Source organism: Pristis pectinata, chromosome 15 (genome assembly GCF_009764475.1).
Source record: "Pristis pectinata isolate sPriPec2 chromosome 15, sPriPec2.1.pri, whole genome shotgun sequence".
Taxonomy (NCBI): Eukaryota; Metazoa; Chordata; class Chondrichthyes; order Rhinopristiformes; family Pristidae; genus Pristis; species Pristis pectinata.
Genome location: NC_067419.1, coordinates 48939812 through 48966680, shown reverse-complemented (window position 1 = coordinate 48966680; position 26869 = coordinate 48939812). Strand labels below are relative to the sequence as shown.

Sequence of the window (26869 nt, the reverse complement as noted above, 5' to 3'; positions counted from 1 at the left end):
CAGGAATGAATTGGAAACCAGCACACAGTTCACCACACCACATTAACCATTCAAATCCCCCTCCCCATCATTGCTCTGGTAGTATTAAATATGAAAAGAGGGAAATAAAACAGAACTGCAGATGTCAGAATGCTGAAATAAAAACAAAACATTCAGGTCAGGCAGCATCTGTGGAGAGGACCTGTCGTTTCAGGTCCTGGACCCTCCACTGGAAAGTCTAACGAAGGGTCTAGGAACTGAAATGTTAAGTGTTTCTTTTCCCACAGATGCTGTCTGACCTGCTGAGTATTTCCTGTATTTTCTGTTTATATTTCAGGGTAAAGAAGGGGGTTTGGCGAGGGATGCTGGAACAGGTTTGGCCACACTGAGTAAGTGAGATAGAGAACATTGCATCTTTGTGGATAGAGTGTGGCCCAGTGAAGAGCCGTAAATTGTTCTGATAAGCAGGTATGGACACAGGAGGTGAAAATGGTCACCTGCGAGGACGAACCTATCAGGGTTTTGTTTTAAATTATCTTGAGAATCAACAGGTGGGGATCACTAGGGCATTGTGCACACACCCTTGAGACACGTTATCCTTTATCTTGGTACATTTGTTATTCTTTCCAAGCATCAGAAACACCACCTTCGCCAACATAACTCTTCACACCTCAATCAGGGAGATCTGTATCATATCAATTTTTTGGAGTTTTCTGGTCAGTTAGAGGCTCTTCTCCAACCCTTTCAATGTTCTGGGAACACAAAGACTCAACTGTAAACAAATGATTTAATGCATTTTCTTAGTCTCATTTACCCCACAGGTGGAAGTCAGCCAAGTGCTTTAAATTTACTGGGGAGGGACAAAGCAATGAGATGTTGGAAGGACCTGTGTCAACATTGGTGAGGGCAGGCCACACTAGAGCTGTGGGACCTTCAGCGTGATGCCCAGGAACTTACTCCCAAATTTGTGTTCCTCACGGATGCAACAGCCTCACATTATATCCATGTTAACCATACAGAAGTACCACCAACAGAATAATGAGGAAGAAAGCCGATTTTAGCTCACCTGAAAGGCATTCGTACATTCATTAACTCTGCGTATTTACAAAGAACCTCCCATGGGGCGTGTAACTTCACAAATATTATATCATCATTGGTTATTGATGACTGTAAAACAGCATAAATTTATTGAATGAGATTTTGAAAATGCTTCAAAACATACAATACAGTATACAATAACCCCTTCACAGGCAACATGCACATTGCTTCATGAAAACTTCTCTCTATTCTCTACACTATAAGAACTATGAGCAAGAGACTCCAGTTGTCATTATTGGACTCAAATACTCTGAAGCATTTTTTTTTGCCTCGGAAGAACCGAATTTACCTGTGGATGTGGGATACATTTCACTCGTTGCACAGCAAGATGCAATGATTGACTTTGTTCACAGTGCACAAACTGTCATCATAGCCCAGAGGAAAAAAAATCATTCAAAGACTGTCGTAAAGTGGACAAGCGTAGAGATGTCCAACTTCATACCAATGACACAAATGACATTTTAATTTTAAGAGAAATTGTCAGCAAGGATAATTAACTGATTTGCTGCATGTCAACCTTTGTGCTCAAGCCTCTGAGGAATTGGTCAATTAACTTAGTGACCCACACGTCTTTGGGATGTGGGAGGAAACTGGAGCACCTGGGGGAAACCCACATGGCTACAGGGAGAACGTGCAAACTCCACACAGGCAGCACCCATGGCCAGGATTGAACCCAGGTCTCTGGCTCTGTGGGGAGTGACTCTACCCACTGCACCTTCCATGGACGGAATAAGAGGAAATAACAACAAACCTACCAACTCCCCAGCAGAGCCACAATTACAGCAGATAAACACCTGTGAGAAACCTCGATAAGGAATAGAGTCAGCCATGTCTGGGGTTGTAGAGCAAAAGGATCTCAGGGTAAAGGGTAATGAATTATTAAAAGCAGTGATCAGTAAAGGACTTAAAATGCTAATAAAGCACTGGGGTTAATCTCCAGGGAGAACTGGAGATCTCCTTGGAGATAAAGTTGAAACCAGCCCCAACAGCTGCTAACTAGGACCAGATCTGAGCATGGAGGTGAACCTTTTTGGACAATTGGTTCAGGCTGGGACTTGCTGTGCAACTCTTATGGAGATCCCAGGCCACACTTCAGTGTAAGAAGGACACAAGTGGATTCTTCCCGAGGAAACAGGAAACAGAGGAGATCCGAGTCAGCAAAATTAGGGAAAGGATGGAAGGCAAGAGAAGGTCAAAAGGTGTGGGGGAATCCCAAGCCAGGGGCCATGGATGACAAGGCAATTACTAATAAATCCTAGGAGTGAATACGTGACTCGATATAGCAGGAAGTTACTGAGTTGAACAGATCATACATTGCCAGAGGCTACTGGAAGAGGCCGGAGAAAACTCTGACCCCTGACTGCATCACCTCTGGATTTGACAATTCTAAACACAATCCTAGTGACCTCCATCTGCTGCCCATGCCTTACCTTACGCTATCTCTGATTTACCATCTGGCCTTGCTCATGGTCCTATACTAGGCACCAGTAAAGCAGTTGCTGGTTTTAAAACTCCCATCCTTTGTTTCAAATCCTTCCCCGACCTTTGTGCTCCTGAGCCCGGTCTCCTCCTCCCGTCCAACAACCTTCGAGCTCTCTGCATTCCTCCCACTTTGTCACTCCACCCCTGGTGGTTGTGGCTTCAGTTGCCGAGATCTCAACCTCTTTACTCCTACAAGCTGATCTTCCCATTACCTTGTCCCAGCAGCTCATGGATTCTACTCAAGTTTTGTTGGATACTCTCCGGGGAATCAAGTGCCTTGGGACGTTTTACCAGACTGAGTGCTTTACATCAGTGCAAGTTGTCACGATGGGCTGATCTTTAACCGCCAGATTTAATGGAGAGGTAACAACTGCAAAACCAAAGACTACCGTCGCGATCAATCTTCTCTATCATGAAGGTCACAAGGGGCAGAGAGAGGGAGAATGCACACAGTCTGGTTCCCAGGGGTGGGGAATCAAGAACTAGAGGGCGCAGGTTTAGGCAGAAAGGGAAGAGATTTAAAAGGAACCCAGAGGTTAACTTTTTCCACCCAGATGGTGATCCATATATAGAACGAGCTGCCAGAGGAAGTGGTTGAGGCAGGTACATTAACAACATTTAAAAGTTACTTGGACAGTTACGTGGATAGGAAAGGTTTAGAGAGAAATGAGCAAATGGGACTACCTTTGATAGGTATCCCAGTCGGCATGGACTGGTTGGGCCGAAGGGCCTGTTTCTGTGCTGTACAACTCTAACTCTAACATACTGCTGCACTAAACTAGTCTCAAAGCAGTCATTTTCACAGTGACAATAACTTCGACTCAGAGCTGGCATAAAACACATGGTGCACTGGGCAGCAGAGATCCCTGCCCTCCTACACACATCTGAGACCTGAACTACCTACAGCAGACACCCCAAGGCACAGGCAAAGTACCACCAACGCTGTCTCTGCAAAACCCTCCAACTTCACTGGAAGGGCAAGTGAACCACTGTCAGTGTCCGCATCCAGTCATCCCAGCACCGAGGGTCCAGTCACACTGGGCAGGCCCGATACTAGACTCCGGAGACAGACACACCACCCAGAGCTGTCGGGGAGGAGCACCAGGATAAAGGACAAGACCCAAGGATGTTCTCAAAGCCTCCTTGAAATCAACACCCTCACCAACTCCTGGGAATCTCCGCTCACGACCACTCAATGTGGAGGAGCATTTGGGATGGTGTTGAGAACCAATTCCACGGAGCCCACAGATACCCAGTGTAAGCAGGAGTGGACCACCTTCCACCACCCCAACAGTGGCAGAGTCTGTGGGTTCCACACCAGTCACCTCAGGACCCACAGAACTGGAGTGGAATTAAGTCACCCTTGATCCTGACAGACTACCCAAAGAGAAGAAAACATCTAAATCTGTTTCACCAGAGGGTCTGCAAACAAACATTTGACCACAATCCACACCAAGTCATAACCTGATAGGTGACCAAAGCACAAAGTAGTTTTAAGGGGTAATTTCAATAGGAACCAGGTAGAAAGGCAGCATGCACACACAGTCATGCAATTTTGACCACTTTGGAGGGCACATTAAAGACACAAATGCTTGGGCATAGAACCTAAATGTGGTCTAATTTGGGGCTGATCAATTGGTCGGAGTTGGAGGAATTCAGAGAGCCCCGAGACTGGAGAAGATCAGAAACAGGATCTGACAAGGCAACAGAGTGATTTGGAAATCAGGACGAAAATGTTAAAATTGTTACTAATTAACTGGGGGAGCACAGAGCTTTAATGAGCACAGGGAACAGAGACTAGAAATAGAAGGGAACTTGGGACTGATCTGTACGGGAGCCACAAGTAACAACCTGCCAGCCTCAAACGACTGATTTATTCTTTGGCTTTTTGTTCTTTAACCAATCCTCCACATGTATCAATACCACAGACAACTGCATGTTCTGATTTTATTCATCATTTGGTGGGACCTTATCAAATACCTTTGAAAGTCCAGATCAACTAAATCCAACAGTTCCTCCACATCTACAGTTACATCCTCAAAAAACCACACTAGAAGTGTTAAACACAATGTACCTTTCAAGAAATCATGTTTACTCAGACAAATCTAATTTTTTTCAAAAAGTGTCTTGTTACCACACCCTTAAATAATTGACCAGTACTTTCCTCTACAATGCTCCACCTTAACTCTTTCTCTTAAGCAGAGGTGTTATACTTGCAACACTCCGCAGGGACTGGTCCACAATCCACAGAACTTTGGAATGTCACCACTACACATTCATTATCACTGCAGTGATTCTTAGAGTCAGAGTCATACAGCACAGAAACAGGCCCTTCAGCCCAACTGGTCCATGCTGACCAGGATTCTCCATCCAAGGTAGTCCCAATCTCTCTAAACCTTTCCACTCCATGTAACTGTCCAACTATCTTTTAAAAGTTGTTATTGTACCTGCCTCAACCACTTCCTCCGGCAGCTCGTTCCATATACTCACCACCCTCTAAAAAGTTGCCCCTCACGTCCCTTTTAAATCTTTCCCCTCTCACCCTAAACCTATGCCCCCTAGTTTTGGACTCCCCTACCCTGGGGAAAAGACTGTTACTGTCCACCTTATCTATGCTGCTCATAATTTTAAACATTTCTATAAGGTTGCCCCTCATTCTCCTACGTTCCAAGGAATAAAAGACCCAGCCTGGCCAATCTCTCCCTGTAACTCAAGCCCTCAAGTCCTGGCAACATCCCTGTAAATCTTTCCTGCATTCTTTTCATAAATCTTTTCTGCATGTCTTTCCTGTAACAGGGTGACCAGAACTTTTTACAATTTTAAAACAGCTCTACAAGATCACCTAGCCCACCCAACCTCTCCCTGTAACAGTCCCTCAAGTCCTGGCAACATCCATATAAATCTTCTCTGTATTCTTTCCAGGTTAGTAACATCTTTCCCTATAATAGGGTGATCAAAGCTAAAAACAATACTCCAAGTGTGGCCTCACCAGCGTCTTGTACAACTGCAAGATAACCTCCCAACTTCTTTACTCAATGCTGTGATTGAAGGCCAGCGTGCCAAACACCTTCTTCACCATTTTTGTTTTATAGGTCTTTGGTCCCAATCCAATTACATTTCTTCAGTACTTTCTACCATCAGCTATTTTCAAATTTCTCACTATCATTAGATACTTAGCCTAGCCCCCTAGCAGTTCTGCTTCACTTAATGGTGCCTTCTGTATAATACAATGTTTTCTTAACCATCTGAAGTTTACTTATTTCCCATGATAATCCTCCTCTGTCCATGCCTACAAGGTGCACAAATGTTTGGTGGTAGTATTTTTTTTATATACATATTATATATATATATATATATATATATATATATATATATATATATATATATATATATATATATAGAGAGAGAGAGAGATAGAGATAGAGATAGAGATAGAGATAGAGATAGATAGATACACAGTTGGAAAATCTCTTAATTTTATCTTCCAATCACAATCCATCCTCTCATCAGTTTTTAGGTTGTTCACGGTTTCCAAAACCTTCTCAATCTACAGGCTTATGGCACTTGTTGGCAGCATAAGGAATTCTTGAAACAAGTTTTATACTGCTCTAGTTGTCAGTAAAATTAGATCTTATACCAGTTTCTAAACAACCTTCCTCAAATAACAGGATGTGATTCTTTTGCTATTCTCTCAGAAACGGCAATAAGAAATTCACACAAACAAACGCCAGGAAATTCATCCAGCTTTAGCTAAAAAAGCGGCACACCTTTCCAATAGAATTAAACTGTGAATGAGGTCTATTCATTGGCTGATGAATAGTCAGAAAATTGCATTAAATCGACAGTGATAATTTAACACCATGACTTATGTAAACCTGTCAAAAGTACTGTGTCCTGTCTGTGGTTCCCAAATTGGCTTCACCAGTCACCACAGAACTAGAGCGAAAGCAGGTCATAGTCGATTGCCAACTTTTATAAATGCACCACAGAAAACATTCTATCACAGCTTGGTACAGCAACTGCTCTGTTCAAGGCCACAAGAAATTGAAGAGAGATGTGGACACAGCTCAGTCCTTCATGCAAACCAACCTCCCTCCATTGGTTCCATCTGCATTTCCCACTGCCTCGGGAAAGCTGCCATTGTAATCAAGGACCTGGTCATTCTCTCTTCTCCCATCTTCCATTCAGAAGATACAAAAGCTTTAGAGTACGTACCACCAGGCTCAAGGGCAGCTTCTATCCCGCTGTTATCAGCGTCCTGAACAGACCTCTCATACGCTACGATGAACTGTTGATCTCCCAATCTACCTCGTTATAGCCTTTGTACTTTTTGTCTATCTGCACTTTCTCTGCATTCAGTTTTCCTTTTTTCAACCTCGAAGTACTTGTGTACAGAATGATCTGTCTGGATGACATGCAAACAAAAGCTTTTCACTGTATCTCAGTACATGTGACAATAATAAACCAATACAATTTATCTTTATGAAAATCAAAAAAAAAATTAAGATACTGGAAATCTAAAATAAAAACAGAAAATGCTGGGAATACTCATCAGGTCAGGCTGTAAGGGTTTTTGGCCTGAAATGTTAACCAAGTTTCTCTTCCCACAGATGCAGTCTGACCGGTTGAAGATTTCCAGCATTTTGTTTTTATTCATCTCTTTCTTCACAAGCAGAGCCTCCGGATAAACGATAAGTTGCTTCCACGCCAATTCTGAAATTCTCAACGTGCTTCACTGCTAATTTAAAGCAGAACAAGCAAGATATTTATTGATTGATTTTTTCCAGGATTTAGGCATTGCTGGCAAGGCCGGCGTTTATTGCCCATCTCCAGCTGTCCGCAAGGTGGCAGTGGTTAGCTACCCTCGTGAACCACTGCAAGGTGCTCTCGCAGTGTTGCTGGGAAAGAGGTTCAAAGATTTAAACCCAATAAGGGTCAAAGGCACAGGGATAAATTTCCAAGTCGGGATGGATTTACTTGGAGGGATTGTAGGTTATTCCACAGGTAGTCAGTAGTACAGCACAGAAACAGGCCATTCAGCCCAAGTCATCCATGCCAACCAAGATTACCTTCTAACATGGGCATCAAAGCTAATCCCATTTGTTCATGTTTGGCCCGTATCCCTCTAAACTTTCTCATCCATGCACTTGTATAAATGTCTTTTAAATGTTGTTACTGTACCTGCCTCAATCACTTCCTCTGGCAGCTTGTTCCATATACCCACCACCCTCTGGGTGAAGAAGTTACCCCTCAGGTCCCTTTTAAATCTTTCCCCTCTCATCTTAAACCTGTGCCCTCTAATTTTAGTTCCATTTCCCTGGGAAAAAGACTGAGTGTGTTCACCCTGTCTATGCCCCTCGTGATTTTATACACCTCTATAAGGTCATCCCTCAGTCTCCTACACTCCAAGGAATTAAGTCCTACCCTGTTAGGTCCTGGTTGGTGTGGGATCGGAGGCAGGGAACATGGGAGATTTCCCACTTTAAAAGGAGGTGGGAGTTTACAACAGGAATTGCAAAGTGGGAACCAAAGTGGTAAAATATTAGGAACCGCAGATATTTAGAGAAACAAAGGACTGCAGACACTGGAATCTAAATGAAAAACACGCTGATGCTGGAGGAACTCAGCAGGCCAGGCAGCATCCGTGGAGAAAAGCAGGCAGGCAACGTTTCGGGTCGGGACCCTTCTTCAGGACTGAAGATAGGAAAAGGGGAAGCCCAATATATAGGAGGGAAAAGCAGAGCAGTGATAGGTGGACAAAAGAGGGGAGGTGGGGTGGGCACAGGGTGGTGATAGGTAGACGCAGGTAGGAGATAGTGATGGGCAGGTGCGGGGGAGGAGGGGAGAGCAGATCCACCAGGGGATGGGTCAAAGGTGAGGAGAGAGAGAGAGAGAGAGAGAGAGAGGGGAAAAGGCTAGGAAAGGGAAGAAGAGAAGGAGCATTGTTGGGGGGTGGGGGGGGGGGAATTACCTAAAGTGGGAGAATTCAATGTTCATGCCGTTAGGCTGCAAGGTTCCAAGACAGAAAATGAGGTGCTGTTTCTCCAGTTTGTGCTTGGAATTCTCCTGGCAGTGGAGGAGGCCGAGGACTGACATATCAGTGATAGTGTGGGAGGGGGAGTTGAAGTAACCGGCAACAGGGAGATGGTTCGAATTACACTGAGCAAACACACGGTGAGCACCTCTTCCACCTGGGAGAGGCTGGGCGGGAGTTTAGAGACTCCCAGACACGGTCACCTTCCAGATCCTGTTGATCATTTTCAGTAGTCATACAGGAACTTCCTTCAAAGCGTTAACCAAACTGGACAATGCTCCTTTCATTCTGTCAGGAGCTGGTTGTCTGCTGGAAAGGGCTGTTGTACAGGAGCCACGCCATGTTGTACCAACATCCCGAGACCTGATAAACAGTTGGTCTTTCCATGCCTTGGTTTTTCCTCATTTGACATCGAAATCAAAAGGTGCCAACGACACGAGTCTGTCTGTCCCACCTGTGGAAGGACTAACAACACCCGCCCACCACTTCAGCAACCTGTGTCCATAACTGCGGCTTCCCACCCCTCAGAGTGCCTCAAACACAGCAAAATTAAACACAAGGCTCTGCTAAACCACAGTTGACCCATCAGTCTGCTTCACCCACGTGAAAGACTGCAGGAGAAAGGGAATATTTATTTATTTGCAAAGTTGCAAAAGAGAGTCTATTGTCATATGCACAAGCATGTGTGTGCAGAGGTGTAATGACAAACTTCTCACAGGCACATGGAGGAACAGAGGGATCTTGGAGTCCACATCCATAGGTCCCTCAAGGTTGCCATGCAGGTTAGTAGGGTTGTTAAGACGACGTATGGTGTGTTGGCCTTCATTAGTCGGGGGATTGAGTTCAAGAGCCGCCAGGTAATGTTGCAGCTCTATAGAACTCTGGTTAGACCACACGGAGTATTGTGTTCAGTTCTGGTCGCCTCATTATAGGAAAGACGTGGAAGCTTTAGAGAGGGTGCAGAGGAGATTTACCAGGATGCTGCCTGGATTAGAGGGCATGAGCTACAAGGAGGGGTTGGACAACCGTGGGTTGTTCTCTGTGGTGCGCCAGAGGCTGAGGGAGACCTGATGGAGGTTTATAAAATCACGGAGAGGCACAGACAGGGTAGAGAGTCAGAGTCTTTTCTCCAGGGTGGAAATGCCATATAGTAGAGGGCATAGGTTTAAGGTGAGACAGGAAAGTTTAAAGGGCATGTGTGGGGCAAGTACCTGCAATCTGCTGCTGGGGGAGGTGGAGGCAGATACAACAGCAATGTTCATGGGGCACTTAGACAGACACACGAACAGGCAGGGGAGGGAGGGAGAGATGGATACGCACCATGTGCAGGCAGATGGGATTAGTTTAGATTGGCACTATGGTCAGTACAGACATGATGGGCCAAAGGGCCTGTTCCTGTGTTGTACTATTCCACGTTCTGTGAAGGTGCATTTCTACCGTTGCTGCGATCTGGCAGAAGGTAATCCTTGGAGCATCATAACCAAATGATGGGGGTACAGGAGAGGTCTGGGATCTTCCTAGAATCTCCTGGTGCAGATCTAACTCTGCCTGGGTTAACTGTTCAAAAATCAGGGAGCATAAAATTTGGGAGCAGAATTAGGCCATTCAGCCCATCGTGTGCGCTCTGCTATTCAATGATGGTTGATTTTTTTTCCAACTCCATTGTCCCCCCCCTTCTCCCCTTAACTCCGTTGTCAATTGAGAACCTATCAATCTCTGCCTTAAATGACTTGGCCTCCACAGCCTACTGTGGCGATAAATTCCACAGATTCACCACCCTCAGGCTGAAGAAATTCCTCCTCATCTCAGTTCTGAAGGGATGTCCCTTTATTCTGAACCTGTGCCCTGCGGTCCTAGACTCTCCTACTGATGGAAGTGTCCTCTCCACGTCTGCTCTATCCAGACCTTTCAGTATCTGGTAGGTTTCCAAAACTTTAAGAGAAGGGATGGCATCTCCTGGCCTACCTCCTTCTCGATGTGCAGTCCTTCAGCTCGGAGGTTCCTCTCAAACATCTCCCGCTTCCCAGCTTGCGTACTGGACTTTCTGTAGACAAGTATGTAATCGATGCGGCACTTGCCATCACTGAAGAACAGGCCGTTCCCTTTATTCTGGTTCGCAGCATCCTACAGAGGAACAAAACGTGTGCACAGAGAATTCTAGCACAGTGGGGGCCATTTGGCCCATGTCTATGCTGGCTCCTTGAGAGATCTGCCTAGTCAGTTCCCCTCTTCTGCTCTTTCCCCCACAGTCCTTAAAGTTTTCCTTTCCAACCATTCCTTGGTCCCCTTTTGAGAGTTCCTTTTGGATCTGCTTCTCCTCGGTCAGTGCATTACAGCTCAACTCAATGAGAAAAATCCTCCCTCCACAACCACACAGAGAAATTGGAGCAGGGGTAGGCCACTCGGCCCTTCAATCCCACCCCACCATTGATCATGCCTGACCTATGCCAGTCTCAGTTCTGGGCCAGTTCCCCACAACCCTCAGTTCCTCGATCTTTCAAATATTTATCCACCTCCACCTTCAATAATGCCCAATGATCCAGCCTCCACCATCCTCGGGGGCAGAGAATTCCAGAGATTCCCCTCCCTCTGAGAGGAGGGATGTCTCAGTTTTAAATGAACGGCCCCTTGTAGTCATGTCCTCTTGTTCCCGACTCTCCCACTGGATCAGTGTGGACAGGCACTCGGTGCATGGAGCTGTGGAGAATCTGTGCCGACCTTCAGGTGCTGATCCACACCAATCCCTCTGTACCCTTCCCTCGGCTCCACCACTCACCTACACACCAGGGGGGCAATTTACAGCAGACAATTAACCCACCAACCCGCAGGTCTCCGGGATGTGGGAGCACCCAGTGGGAACCCACGAGGTCACAGGGAGAACGTGCAAACTCCCCTCAGAGCGTGCCCAAGCTTGGGACTGAACCAGGACCCCTGGAGATGAGAGGCAGTGGCTCTACCTGCTGCACTGTGCTGAAGGGCCCATTTCCATGCTGTATTCCTCCCCCCTCCCTCCCCCAAGCAGGTGGTGACCCTCCTCCCAGTGGAAACACCTCTTCACCATCCCATGCATCAACACCTCCACCCGAACAGTCTCAGCTTCTCCAGTCACTCCCAGAATCGAAAACCCGCACCCCTGGACCATTCCACCAAACCCCACCTGCACCCCTTCTCCAAAACATAACAACAACAACAGCAGAGTTTCTAACGCCAACATATTTATATTACCTGACCAACTGCTTTCATGTGTCTACATGCATCAGAAACTGGTCAGTGTGACTGGGTCTCCCACTGTTGGAAGAAAGCAAGGGTCCAAGAACTCTTGGCTGCAGACGTGTTGTCATCATTTATCTTTACTAAGTAATTACAATTTATGACAGAGACCAAAAGCTGGTGTATTTTCCTGAAAAGTTTGAGCAACCAAAGCTCAAGAAGGGCAGCAGGGAAAAGCCTGGCCATTCCTGACCTGTGAGCCCAACATCAGTGGTAGGGAAGTTACTGGAGAAAGTTCTGAGGGACGGGATTAATGATTACTCAGAAAGGCAGGGACTAATCAGAGATAGTCAACATGGCTTTGTCAAGGGCAGATCTTGTCTGACCAATTCGAGTGAAGTCTTTGGGGGTGTCTTGATGACGGCAGTGCAGCAGGTGAGATTTGCATGGACTTTAGCTAGGCCTTCGACAAGTCCCACATGAGAAACTGGTTCAAAAGGGATCCAGGGCAAGTTGACAAATTAGGCAGCTTGGCTTGGCAATTGGTGATGGTGGAGGATTACTTCTGTGATTGGATGCCTGTGACCAGTGGTGTTCCACAAGGATCAGTGTTGGAGCCCTCTGTTTGTAATGTACATGGATTATTTGGATGTGGGAGGTATGATCAACAAGTTCACAGATGACACAAAGACTAGTGGAGGACAGTGTGGAGGGTGCTCAGGCTACAGGGTGATATCAATGTGTTGGTGAAATGGGCTGAGAAATGGCAGATGGAGTTTAATCCTGACGAATGTGAGGGGCTGCATTTTGGGAGCACTAATGAGGCTGGGATGTTCACCATGGAGGGAGTATTGAGGAACAGAGGGACCTTGGAGTACAAGTCCAAAGATCCTTGTGGGTGCAGCACAGGTAGACAATGTGGTTGAGAAGGAACATGGGATGTTGGCCTTCATTAGTCGGGGCATTGAACACAAGAACAGGGAGATGTTCCAACTTTATAAAGTCTTGGTCAGACCTCAGCTGGAGCAGTGCATAAAGTTCTGGTCACCACCCTGTGGGAAGGATGTAATGATGCTGGAGAGGGTGCAGGGGAGATTCACCAGGACGTTGCCTGGGATGGAGCAGTTTGGTTACAAGAGACTGGAAAAGCTCGGTCTGTTCTCCCTGGAGCCGAGGGGGTTAGGAGGGGACATGATTGAGGCGTATAAAATTATGAAGGTATACAAATAAGGGGAAAGTTTACTGAAGCCTATCCATTCAGGGTGAATAAAACTAGACGACACAGATTTAGGGTGAGGGGGAAGAGATTCAGAGGGAATCTGAGAGGGACCTTCTTTTTTCACCCCGAGAGCAGCGAGTACCTGGAACACACGGCCTGAGAGAGTGGTGGAAGCAGAGTCACTGACAGCATTTAAGAGGTGTCTGGACGAGCACTGAATTGCTGAGGCATTGAAGGCTGTGGGCCAAATGCTGGGAAATGGGATTAATACAGATGGGTGCCCACTTGTTGGTGTGGACCGAATGGCCCGTTTCCACGCTCTGTCACCACAACCCTAATAACCAATTTTAGCAAATAATTGTAATTGGAAAAACAAAGCCCAAAATAAGACAAAAATAGAAAAAAAAAATCAAGTGTAGACGTGTTATCTGTTAAAGCTCTACAGAAGGGAGGAATGTGTGTTTTCAGTGCCAGGGATTGGGAGCAGAACGTGGGAGGAGGTGGAGCCACACGTCTGGTAAACGGAGAGGTGATGGTGATGGTGTGTTTTACACAAAGTGATTCTGCTGCAGTGAGTGAATCATGAATACTGCAACCTTCCCACTACAACACTGCACCAACTGAGAGGGTGCTTGAGAAAGACTGCACCAAGGTGCAGCAGATCCCTTCACCAGCAGATAAAGTCATTTATCCAACTCACTGCTGCAAAAGGCTCGAATCTATGGCAGGGCGCTCTTTCCTCCTTAAACTTCCTGCCCTTGTGATAGCGAGTGAGGTTGATGCCAGAGAGTGGGGCAGTGACGGAGGAGAACAAACCCCTTCCATCTCACCATGGAAGCATGGCCACAATAAGTTCAACAGCAGATCCTCCACCCAACAAGTGAATGTGCAGGGCCCTTATCCCACATACAACTGTCCATCACATCCCGTTGGACAGGTCCACTAAACGTGCTTTATAAATCCCACCTGGGATCAGCCATTCCCATTCCATAGAACCCTGACACTCAACAGATCCCAAACCTACAAGAAGCTTACCTACCTGGAAGAAAGAAGCTTACCCAAGATTTAGAAAGCAAGGATCAGACAGGGCACTGGAGAGTTACAAGGTAGCCAGGAGGGAGCTTAAGAATGGACTTAGGAGAGCTAGAAGGGAGCATGAGAAGTCCTTGATGAGTAGGATCAAGGAAAACCCCAAGGTGTTCTACACGTATGTGAAGAATAGGAGGATGACTGGAGTGAGGGGAGGACCGATCAGGGATAAAAGAGAAACATGTGCCTGGAGTCAGAAGAGGTAGGGGAGGTCCTTAATAAATACTTTGCATCAGTATTCACCAGAGAGAGAGACCTTGACGTGAGGATGGCGTACGACAGGCTGATACGCTAGGGCATGTTGATATGAGGCAGGAAGATGTGCTCGAACTATTGAAAAACGTTAGGACAGATAAGTTGCTGGGGCTGGATGGGATATATCCAAGGTTATTACAGGAAGAGATTCTTAGAGACAGATTTATGAGCATTTGGAGAAGCATAGGCTGATTAGGGACAGTCAGCATGGCTTTGAGAGGGGCAGGTCGTGCCTCACGAGCCTGATTGAATTCTTTGAGGATGTGACAAAGCACATTGATGAAGGGAGAGCAGTGGGTGTAGTGTACAGATTTTAGTAAGGTGTTTGATGAGGTTCCTCATAGAAGGCTTATTCAGAAAGTTAGGAGGCATGGGATCCAGGGACTCTTGGCTGTGTGGATTCAGAATTGGCTCACCCATAGATAGAGGGTGGTGGTAGATGGAGCGTATTCTGCCTGGAGGTCGGTGACCAGTGGTGTTCCGCAGGGATCTGTTCTGGGGACCTTTGTCTTTAATTAGTCCTACCTTTACTCTAGCCATCCTTCTGCTCTTCACATACGAGTAAAAAGCCTTGGGATTCTCCTTTTCATGCCCCCTTCTCGCTCTCCTCAGGCCCTAAGTTCCTTCCTTGCTACTCTATATTCCTCATGAACACTATCTGATGCTTGCTGCTTACACCTTGTGTGCTGCCGCCTTCTTCCTAACTAGTTGTTCCACCTCTCGTCACCCACGGTTCCTTCACCCTGCCATTCCTTCTCTGCCTCACCTGGACAAATTTATCCCTAACATCCTGCAAGAGATCCCTGAACAATGACCACATCTCCATAGTACATTTCCCTTCAAAAATGTCATCCCAATTTACACTCTCAAGTTCTAGTTAGACATAGTGGAATATGGGTCAAGTGCTGGTAAATGAGATCAGTACACATGTACCTGATGGTGAGCATGGACGTGGTGGGCTGTACAATTCCATCTCCTATAACTAGTTGCACGGCCTTTGTTTCTGCTGACTCATCATTTCACATGACGCGTGTTAGATATTCACTCTGAGATGGGCATTGATGTAGGGCAAGTGCTTAGTGGCCATGGGGGGGTGATGTCGGGGCGAGACCCCTCCGAGTTCTGGAGCCCATGTGGTGGAGGGGCTCCCACTATGATGGGGCTTGGTCCTGTGCTCCCCATATCGACACACTGGCCGGTACAACCGGGGATGGTGCAAAAAAAAAGCAGGAGAATGATTTGAATTTTTTTTAAAAAAGTGACTCGATAAGTTCACCCAGCTGTTGACGGTGTGGGACTGACAGAGGAGAGGAGAGGGTCAGCCACCCTGAAGGGTTACAGGGGAGCTGAATCATTATCTTGACTCCAAGATCAGTATGTTGGTCTTAGAGCACCAGATCACCACTTCCACAGCAGCACCAGACTCCGGCAAGAACCAGCCTCAATCACACATTATTACTCTGGCAACTCAACCCCAAACCCTCACAATAACAACAGAAAATGCTGGGTCAACACAGAGCTGGAGGAACTCAGCGGGTCGGGCAGCATCTGTGGAGGGAAATGGACAGTCAACGTTGAGTCAAGACCCTTCTTCAGGACTGGAAAGAAGGGAGAGAGCTGGTATAAAAGGGTTTGGTGGGGGGGGGGGGGGTTGGGGTGGAGCTAAAAAGGCAGGTGATAGGTGGATCCATGGGGGGGGGGTGGTGATCCACATATCACCAGCCAGGTCCTGCTCCACACCCTCCCCCCACCCTTTTATACCGGCTCTCCCCCATCTTTCTTTCCAGTCCTGAAGAAGGGTCTCGACTCGAAACGTTGACTGTCCATTCCCTCCACAGATGCTGCCTGACCCGCCGAGTTCCTCCAGCTCCTTTGTTTGTTAATCCAGATTTCCAGCATTTGCAGTCTCATGTGTCTCCAGAAAATGCTGGAAACACTCAACAGGTGAGAGCACCTGTGGAGAGAGGAGCCGGGTTTCAGGTTGAAGACCCTTTATCTGAAGTGAACAGAGCAGAATTTCAAGGGCGACATTTCTGGAAGGGACATGGTGGGGAATGAAACACCAAAGACCTACAGACGAGGAGCCCACCCTGCTGGGTGCTTGCAACGTTCTCCCACCTGCAGTCCTATTTCTAAAACTTTTGCGTCACAGCAGAACTTGCCACCTTGAGATGTTTATCCATTTCCCACCCAGAGAATCCTGCATCAATTGCAATTGGACAACAATCCTACCTGGTGTTAAAAAAAATCATCATTCAACTTCTGGCTTCATTCTACCAGTAACAGTTTTAAATTGTTGGCAGGTATTATTTTACCACTACCTAGAAAATGAAGGTCCTAGATTCAAAACCCTGCTAAACTTTGGCACAGCATTAACACTCATTGGTAAGTGTTGCCCATGGCTTCCCAGTAGACTCACATTGGTGGTTCCAAAACATTATTGAATACAGCTCTCCGTATCCAAAGGTGAAGTAAAGACATCTTACCTCAATGCCCATTTCTAGTCTGCTGGCATCACCTGAAGCACTGGTATAACTACCAGGATGAAGCAGGGAGTCATCATCTTTTGAAGGGCTGTCCCTCCCTTCAGATTCGCCCAGATAAATATTAACATCTCGAGCCACTGAAACAGAGGGGGAAGGAGAGTGAGGTTCCAGAGAGAATGGGCAGAGTAAGCCAAACCAAGAACAATGCTCCAGACTTTGTGTAGAGACAAATCTTAAATAAAAACCAGGCTTTAGTTAAATATTCTGTAAAAGTTGCCAAAGTGGTCTTGCACTTGCACAGGGACACATTCAACCTTTTGATGAACAGATCGAGCCTACATCAGAAGAAATCAGAAATAATCCCTCACTCCCCCACAGAAAGCAAAACTGCGTGAAAGAGCCGACAACGGCAGTTTGATTTCTGTTTGTCTGACGTTACAAATCAACCTTTGTACTTGATGCAGGACCCGATGCAGGGTTTTGACCCAAAACGTCCTTTCCTCCCACAGATGTTGCTCGACCCGCTGAGTTCCTCCAGAAGATTGTTCGTTGTATCTTTGTATTTACCCAGCAGCTGAGCTGGTGCAGTGGAAGGTGCGGAGACATTTTAAAAAGATACAGGCCCCAACTAATATTGCAGAGGCTAATTCTCCCACTCTACTGATCTGCTGCTTGGAATGATCTCAGGTTGGTACTGAATGTTCAAAGCCTCTCTTCATCCACCACTTGAGAGCAAAGAAATTGGGAATTGCTAAATGGGTTGATGGAACTGCATCAAACACCACATTACCATACAAAATGTCCTTATTATGTAGGAGACTCCCATTCAGCCCATTGAGGCTATGCTGGCTCACAGAACTATCCCATTCCCCACTAACCTTCCCTGCAACTTATTCTCCACACATTCCCATCAACTTCCCCCAGATTCTATGACGAATGTACACACTAGGGGGAAATTCACAGCAGCCAATTACCTACCAACGTATGTCTTTGAGATGTGGGAGGAAACTGGAGCACTGGGGGAAACCCATCCAATCACAGGGAGAACGTGCAAACTCCACATAGACAGCATTTGAGCTCAGGGTTGAACCTGGGTCACTGGAGCGCTGAGGCAGAGGCTCTACCACTGCACAAAAGCGCTGTCTTACTTCCTCAGGAGGCTAAAGAAATTCAGTACGTCTCCTTCGACACTCACCAACTATTATCGATGCACCATAGAAAGCATCCTACCTGGACGCATCATGGCTTGGTATGGCAACTGCTCTGTCCAGGACAGCAAGAAACTGCAGAGTTGTGGACACAGCCCAGTGCGTCATGGAAACCAGCCTCCCCTCCTTGGACTGAAGCAGCCAGCTTAATCAAAGACCCCACCCAACCAGGACATTCTCTCTTCCATCAGGCAGAGGATACAGGAGCCTGAGGGCACATACCACCAGGCTCAAGGACAGCTTCTATCCCACTGTGATAAGACTATTGAATGGTTCCTTTACACAATGAGATGGACTCTGACCTCACAATCTACCTTGTTGTGACCTTGCACCTTATTGCACTGCACTTTCTCTGTAGTTGTGACACTTTACTCTGTACTGTTATTGTTTTCACCTGTACTACATCAATGCACTCTGTACTAACTCAATGTAATTGCACTGTGTAATGAATTGACCTGTACGATCAGTACGCTAGACAAGTTTTTCACTGTACCTCGGTAAAAGTGACAATAATAAACCAATACAACAAGAGTTCTGACATTCTTGGTACCAGTCAGCACAGCAGCACTGAATATGCAACTTATCTTACACCTCGATGTACATTGCTGAATAGCTGAAGCCCATGGGAAGGTGATGACAAGCTGAGGCCGTGGACCACCCAGTCCACACTGGGACTGCATGGCTGCAGCCTTGTGCGTCAGTCTGCAGAGCCATGACTGGCAGCTGTCTGCAGGTCCCCAGTTAGAGCAACACAATGCAGGAGAGAAACCCCTGCCAAGTACCTTGGAAGAATTCCAACAATGACGCCATTCCATTACAGAAAACAGTGGAAGCAGGACAAAAGTACAGGAGGAGATCTCTGAAAAAGCTTTCTGCAAATCCTGTGGTCACATCTCTGAACTAGATCCAGTGAACCAGAGGCTAAGTCTTGGCTGCAAGGATTTCCATTGAGGAAAAGATGGAGTTGGTTAGGAGGTGTTTATAGGAGTGTCTGAAGTCTCATATGGTCCACCAATGACGTGTAGGGCAACAAGCCCAGCATGCTTACCCGTTGTAGGCACAAATGTGACTCCAGCCCAACACTTGGGGGAATGAAGTGATCATTTGGCCCCTTATGCTCGCTTAGCTGCAAGATCATGACCTATCAACCTGGCTTGTTCCTGGGACTCAATTATCCAGAGTTGTATCCAGACTGAACGAAGGTGTTCTACAAAGCCTTCACTCGATCCACGTTTGGTTTCTCTGATGTAGAGACCCCATCAGGACCACTGAACGCAGTAGATTGGATTGGAGGAATTGCAAGGGAGCAGAGCTTCATTTGATTTCATCGCAGTTGCACATCTGGAGAGCCAGATGCTCCCAAATTGGAGTTAAAACTCGAGTGAGGTGCCCGATTCCTGCACTCAATCCCAAGCCACATTGCCAGTAAACAAGGCTCTTGTCAAACACAGCAGGGAAACAGGTCCTTCAGCCCACAGATTTTCAGGCTAACCTTCGATCACCCATTTAAACCAATCTCCACAATCTCATCAACTCCACCACTCACCTACTAGAGACAATTTGCAGCAGCCAATTAACCTACCAACCCACACATCTTTGGGATGTGGGAGGAAACCGGAGCACCCGCGGAAACCTGTGCAGTCACAGGGAGAACATGCGGAGTCCACACAGTTAGACAGCCGAGGCCAGGATTGAACCTGGGTCTCTGGAGCCACAAGGCAGCAGCTATACCAGCTGTGCCACTGGGCTGGGAGTGCAGCTAGGTGAAACACAGGCACAAAGTGCAGAGTCTCAAACAACTTCAGAAAAACATTGGTTTCTGAAGGAGACATCTTTGCTGCATCTATCCTCTTGACCCTTCCATAACTTGGTCTCCTCTCGGCTTTCTCCGACTGAGACAGACTCACAGCCCCTCCGTCTTTCCTGACAGTCCATAAGAAATAGGTGGAATGGAAGTCCAGACAACATTCTTCAATCCCCTTGGAATCAAACACTTTCATCAGACTGACTCAGTATCCGCAGCCCACCGGACTAGAGAATGCCAAAGACTCATGATCCATTAAGTGAAGAAACTTCTCAACTCAGCTGAATGTGAGGAGGACAGGTTGCAGGGGAAATTAATGGGGAATGAGATTGCTCCATGCGCCAGCATAGACTTGATGGGTTGAAATGGCCTCCTCCTATGTTGTGAGGGGCTATGGAACATCATTGGCCTGCCTCTTGTCCTGCGTGACCCCTAATTGTAAACTCTCAGCACCGTTTCAGCATTGGAATATGGGAAACAGGAAGTGGATGCCATTCAGCCCATCAAGCCTGCTCCACCTTGGCCGACCTATTTCAAAGCCACATTCCTGCTCTCTCCATAACTCTCAATACCTTGGGCCTACAAATCTATTCATCTCCTTTTTAAATATATTCAGCAACTTGGCCTCCACAATCCTACGGTAGAGAATTCTATAGATCCGTCACCTCCTGAATGAAACACTTCCTCCTCATCGCCGTCCCAAATGTCTTGCACTACTTGCTGAGAAGGACTCTTCATTCTAGACCTGCCAGTCAGGAAAACATCCTCCCCACATCCTGCCTGTCTAGCCCTGTCAGAATTTTCAGAGTCAGAGTTATACAGCACGGACACAGACCCTTCGGCCAACTCGTCCACCCCGCCAAGTTGTCTACTTGAGCCAGTCCCATTTCTCCACGTTTGGCTCATGTCCCTCTGAACCCTTCAATGAAACGCTCTCTGATTCTTCTAAACTCTGGTGAATACAGGCCAACTTAACCCAACCTCTTCTCAGACAACAACCCCACCATCCAAGGAATCAGTCTGGTGAACCTTTGCTACACTCCCTCAAAAGGTAAGGGAATTCTTCTGTAGGCAAGGATCAACAGTGCAGGTGTGGTCTCTCATGGGAGCCCACCTTTGGCACAGTGTATCCACCTCCAGTTGGAGGCAAAATCTACTCAACACCTACCTCACTAAACCCTCTGTTTTGTCCCTTGGTGACAGGGTCTGACTGAAGCAACAATCAGTTCACTTTTACTGATTACTTTGTGCACTAACTTTTACCATACAGGCTCCCACCTTATAGGTTTTGAAAAGAAGGTAAACAAGGAAACATTTAAATGATAAAAGTGGCAAAAAGAATCAAGGTTGCCCCAAGTAGTTAGTCCTCTGGAGCAAATACAAAATCAAAACAAGTGCTGAAGAGGTTCACCAGGATGCTGCCTGGATTAGAGGGTACAAGCTATAATGAGAGGATGGGCAAACTTGGGGTGTTTTCTCTGGAGCAGCAGAGGCTGAGGGCGAGGGGAGATTATAGAAGTTTATAAGATTACGAGAGGCACAGATGGAGTAGACAGTTGGTATCTTTCTCCCTAGGGTTGAAATGTCTAATACCTGTGGGCATGCATTTAAGATGAGATGGGGCAAGTTCAAAGGAGACGTGCGGGGCAAGTGTTTTTTTTTTAAAAACAGAGTGGTGGGTGCCTGGAAGGTGCGACAGATTTGATAGAAACATGAATGTGCAGAGAATGGAGGAACATGGACACTGTGCAGGCAGAAGGGACTAGTTTAGTTGGGCATTTGATTACTAATTTAATTAGTTTGGCACAACATTGTGGGCCAAATGGCCTGTTCCTGTACTGTTCTGTTTTAAAAGAGATTGTTTAGTTCCAGGATCACCTGGTGCCATTGAGAGGCCTTGTTCAGTGACCACCCTCAAGAATGCGGGAGTGTGATGGGAATGGATAGCTGGTGAACCTTTCGGAAATCACCACCATCTCAAGTGGGAAGACTAGTGCAAAAGACTGGCCATGCCTCCCCAGGCTGTGGAGAACATTAAAGTAGTCCCTCATTCAGAGGGATGTGGATGTCGAGGCTTTGGAGAGGGTGCAGAAGACGTTCACGAGGATGCTGCCCGGATGAGAGGGCAGGTGCTATAAGGAGAGGCTGTACAAAATTGGGTTGTTTTCTCCGGAGTGGCAGAGGCTGAGGGGAAACCTGACAGAAATTTATAAGGTTATGAGAGGCATAGATAGAATCTTTCTCCCAGGGTAGAAATGATAAATACTAGAGAACATGCATTTAAAGTGTTAACATATATGTATATATACACACACACACACATACTGATGGAAGCAGATACAACAGTGACTGTTAGACACGTGAATGTGCAGGGAATGGAAGGATATGGATCACGTGCAGGCAGAAGAGGTTGAGTTTAATTTGGCATCATGTTCGGCACAGACATCATGGGCCAAAGCACCTGTTCTTGTGTTGTACTGTTCTATGTTCTCAATGTAAAAGCGTTAAATATTTCAAACCAATGGGTCACCACATGCTGACAATCAATGATTGAAGGGAGATTTGCCCGTGACTGGTTTGGATGGGTTAAATGATTGGCAGGTGGTGCAAAGGTCGGGGGGGCATGGATATAAACTTTTGGATGGAAGACACAGCAGGATAAAGAATAAAAAAAAATTTTTGCAGAGAGTAGTTCTGATCTGGAACAGTGTGCAGGGCTCTGAAGAATGGGATTGACAGGATTGTTCTGGAGCTAGCACAGGCTTGATGGGCTGAATAGCACTCAGCATGCACCCAGTCTTCCCTTCCCCCCACCCCCAAAGGTTTGGGAATCAAGAACTAGAAGGCACAGGTTTAAGGTGAGAGGGGAAAGATTTAGTAGAAACTTGAGTAGCAACGTTTTCCACACACAGGGTGGTGGGTGTATGGAATGAGCTGCCAGAAGAAGTGGTTGAGGTGGGTACAATAACAACATTTAAAAGACATTTGGGCAGGTACATGGATAGGAAAGGTTTAGAGGGATACAGGCCAAATGCAGGCAAATGGGACCAGCTTAGACGGGCATCTTGGTCGGCATGGACTGGTTGGGCCGAAGGACCTGACCCTGACTCTTTGTGACTCTCAGCCTGCTTTAGTGCTGTGACAATCCTATGATTCAATGTGCCAAAATGATGATCTTGGCAACTGGGCAAACTGCAAACCATCTACAAACAGCTCCTGCGCCAGCAAGGACCTTGGACAGTTCCTAGTCCAGCTGCTCAGAGCCATGAATGGCCATTACAGAGACCAAATAATAAACATTGGTATCCAGAGGAGAAAGCCTGGGAGCAGGGCCAAAGCATTAACACAGAACCACTCAGGGAATGAATGCCAGCACACAATCGCTATGAACTCTCTTTGGATCCAAACAGTTAATCGCTCTCACCACAGCACCTTACTGCACAGTTCAGTCCCGTTTCACAATTTGTTTAACAAGTGTGTGTTTTCTGTACTTCAATTAAAAAAGGCAAAACAGAACAACATATTAACACACCTTCAAATGTATACACTGACAGGCATTTTAGATCAAAGTGGTGATAACTCAATCCAACAGCAGGTGCAGTGGCAGAGTACCAGACACCCTCGAGAGAGGGATTTAATAACCAGACAAAGACTGATGCACTCAGAACTGCAACCTTTCCAATCTGGGGGGAAAAAAAATGGGACACATGCCAAAATTGAGGGCTTTGGAAGATCACAGACCAGGCACCAGTAATATCCTCAGCACCTTCCAAAAACCATGGACGGCACAATGGTGCAGTGGGTAGTGCTGCTGCCTCACAGTAACCCGGGTTCTGTCTGTGTGGAGTCTGCACGTTCTCCGTGACCCTGTGCATTTTCCCCAGGTGCTCCAGTTCCCTCCCATACCCCAAAGATGTCCTGGTAAGTTAATTGACTGATTTAAATTACTCAAGTGTAGGTTAATGAGAAGAAAAAGTGGAGTGTGGAGTGGGGGGGGGGGGGTGGGGGGAGGTGGACAACAAGTTGCAGAGGCACAGGGAACTGAGGAGAGAGGGGAAATGGGACTGATAGGATTTCTCCTCTGGGAGCTGGCATGGATCTGATGGACTGAACTACTCCTTCTGTATCATTACAAGTAAGGAAACCTGTATGAGATAAGTGATGGAGGGGTATGGATGATAGGAGGGATATTTAGTATAAATTAGCATCAAGATTAGCACAACATCATGGGCTGAATGGCCTGTCTGGTGCTGGACTGTTCTACATTCCATGTTTCAAACCATCAGGCCCTGTGGAGTTGTCTAGTCTCAGATGACTAGACTTTCCCTGCAAACGTTTTGTAGCTTCTTAGCTTGACTGAGCTCCAGGCATCAATTCATTAGTGGTTAGTATCAGCCACTCTCTCTGGTCAACTAAGATCCCTTTTCCTTCCCTTAATTGTCAACATTCTCACCCTAGCGTTTTGAGGCAGTGGAGAGGTTACAGTGATTGGTGTCTGCTTCTGTCCTCAAATTACCACATTGAGCATTAATCTTGATAACCCCTCAAGTTTATTCTTGTAGCCAAGAAGCTCAGGTCGTCAGGAGGTGGAGGGGAAAGGCTGTCAGGAGAGACTGGAAACAGACCAGACTGCGGTCACAAAAGCCAGGATATTGGGTTGTGGACAGAGCGACCTGGAGGTGGGTGAACGACATCACGGAGTCACGTTACAGAACGTGGGTGGGTATTGCAAATCTCAAAACGTTGGCCAACATCTACAATTCTGGCCTTTGCAACAGCCAAAGCATATAAAAAAATTGCAGTCTTGCTGTGCCTCCATTTTGAACATCCTACCTAGGAGCTGGTACAGGCATGATGGGCCAAATAGTCTCCTCACAGCCTGTGATTTTAGTAATGCTTCTCATATTTCATTTGAGATTTGCAACATTTGGATCTTTTCTTGGACTTGAATCAAAAAAAAAGTGTCAAAGGAAGAAATAGCAAGATTCTGCACATCCGAATTGTTCAGTCCAGAATTTCATTGTGTCAGCATAATGACTAATTACTTTATTAAGGCAACTGATACAATCTAATTATTAGATGTCACCTCACAGAGGAAAATAAAGAGTGCAACCAAATTATAGAAAGACTTTGTGATTGAGGAGATAGTAGGAGCAACATCCTCAGCTCAAAGCCTGAGGCTTGTAACTCCGTTCCCTGGATGGTCAGATATGGTGTACAAGCCATCCCTGGGTTACAAACGCCTGACTTATGGGCAGCCCTACGTATGAACGACCTCCCATATTATATTCAAAGGTCAGACATACATACAGTCATTCGTTGCTACCAACAGCAGAACAAGTTTCCTCACTCTCCTCATTTTCAGTGATTGTTCTTTTTCTTAATCCATGAGCTTTCAGCGGCATTCATTACAATATCGTGAAGGTGCAGTTACCACATTGAGTGATTCTTGTGTATTGTTTGACTTATGGACGTCTGTAAAAATGGAACCAGTTCATTACCCTATGATAGCAACGGTGGCGAGATGGCTGATTAACGAATGGAGTGCTCCATTAATTTTAACACTCCAATGCTGTCTCTGTCCTCCCCATCACAAACCCTTAACCATTCTGTTAAGTCACTGGGGATGTTCTACTAATTCCATTGAGCATTGGCCATATCATCAGGGGCAGCAATCACCTGATCCTCCAGTTACCAGGCTGCCAGTTACTTGGCATTGGTTTATTATTGTCACTTGTACCGAGGTACAGTGAAAAACTTGCCTTGCATACCGATAGTACAGGTCAATTCATTACAGTGCAGTTACATTGAGTTAGTACAGGGTGCATTGATGTAGTACAGGCAAGGACAATAACAGTACAGAGTAAAGTGTCACAGCTACAGAGAAAGTGCAGTGCAATAATGTGCAAGGTCACAACAAGGTAGATCGTGAGGTCAGAGTCCATCTCATTGTATAATGGAGGAAGAAGCACACCACGTGTGATGTTGGATTGAAAAATGTAAATCAGGTTTTGTCACCTTTGAAACTCACGACAATTTCAAATCAGCCACTTTTCCCAATCTCAGCATTTACTGTATAATGTTTACATTGACAGAATTCAGACAGGAAAACCAGTGTGACACAGAGGAATCTGTTCACCCAGCATGTACGTCCCTGCTCTTTATAGAAGGATCCAGTAAGTCCTATTTCCCTGCAGCCCTGTTGAGTTATTTGATCCCAGGTACCTGTCCAAATCCCTTTCCAGAGCACTGATTGGGTCTGTGTCCATCACCCTACAGAACGCAAATCCCAGACCATTATTGCTCTGCACAAGGAGGAATTTCCTTACATTCGTGTCTATGCCCTCCCCTGGTTCTTGAACCATCTGCCAATGGGAGCAGCTTCCCTCTATTTAAGTTATCTCAACCCCCACAACCGTGCCCACCTCTCAACTTCCTCTGCTCCAAGGTGAGCAATCCCAACTTCTCCAGCCTAACCCTGGTGCCCTGACACCTGGGGCCTTCCAGCAATAGAAGCAAGTCATGTGTTGGACAAATGACACACAACCCTGCAGAGTCCCCACACCACTGACCTGGATAATAGGGTTTCCCATTGGCTGTAGACTCAATCGATCCCATTGAGGAGCCATCCATGGTTGCAGACTTGGAGACAGGAGGCAGCGTTGAGTTCCTGGCCACGGATACACGAGTGTTTTTTTGATAGCTGGGCACAATCCTTCGATGATAAACCTGAATACAGTTTTCTGCCCCATGAATGGGTACGCTCATACCTGGAAGAAAGCAAGCACGTTACTTCAGCAAGGTCCGACGGAAAGCTGAGCGGCATCATCAAAAAAAAAATGTTTATCACGAGCAAGTGATGGGCTGGTCCTGGACTTGCAGCAAGGCACAAGATGGGGGTTGGTGCACAGTCTCCACGCAAAGCATTCACACCCTCAGAACGTTACACCTAATGAATGTCAAAGATCATGTGGTGGACTCTGGTAGTGGGGTGAGGAACCAAAC

The 26869-nt window shown here is 46.4% G+C and overlaps 1 protein-coding gene across 5 annotated transcripts in view; it reads right to left on the bottom strand.

The window, feature by feature from the left end:
* LOC127578297 (anoctamin-4-like) overlaps positions 1 to 26869 on the bottom strand; it is a 113346-nt gene that overhangs the window by 54925 nt on the left and 31552 nt on the right. For all 5 annotated transcript variants that reach the window (XM_052030160.1, XM_052030158.1, XM_052030161.1 and 2 more), the window contains exons 2-5: positions 26437 to 26634; positions 16853 to 16989; positions 10559 to 10717; positions 1046 to 1146 (exon numbers count right to left, since the gene is read on the bottom strand). In XM_052030160.1, coding sequence (XP_051886120.1) covers positions 1046 to 1146; positions 10559 to 10717; positions 16853 to 16989; positions 26437 to 26632 — 593 coding nt within the window. In that variant the 5' untranslated portion in view covers positions 26633 to 26634. The remainder of the gene's footprint in view (positions 1 to 1045; positions 1147 to 10558; positions 10718 to 16852; positions 16990 to 26436; positions 26635 to 26869) is intronic.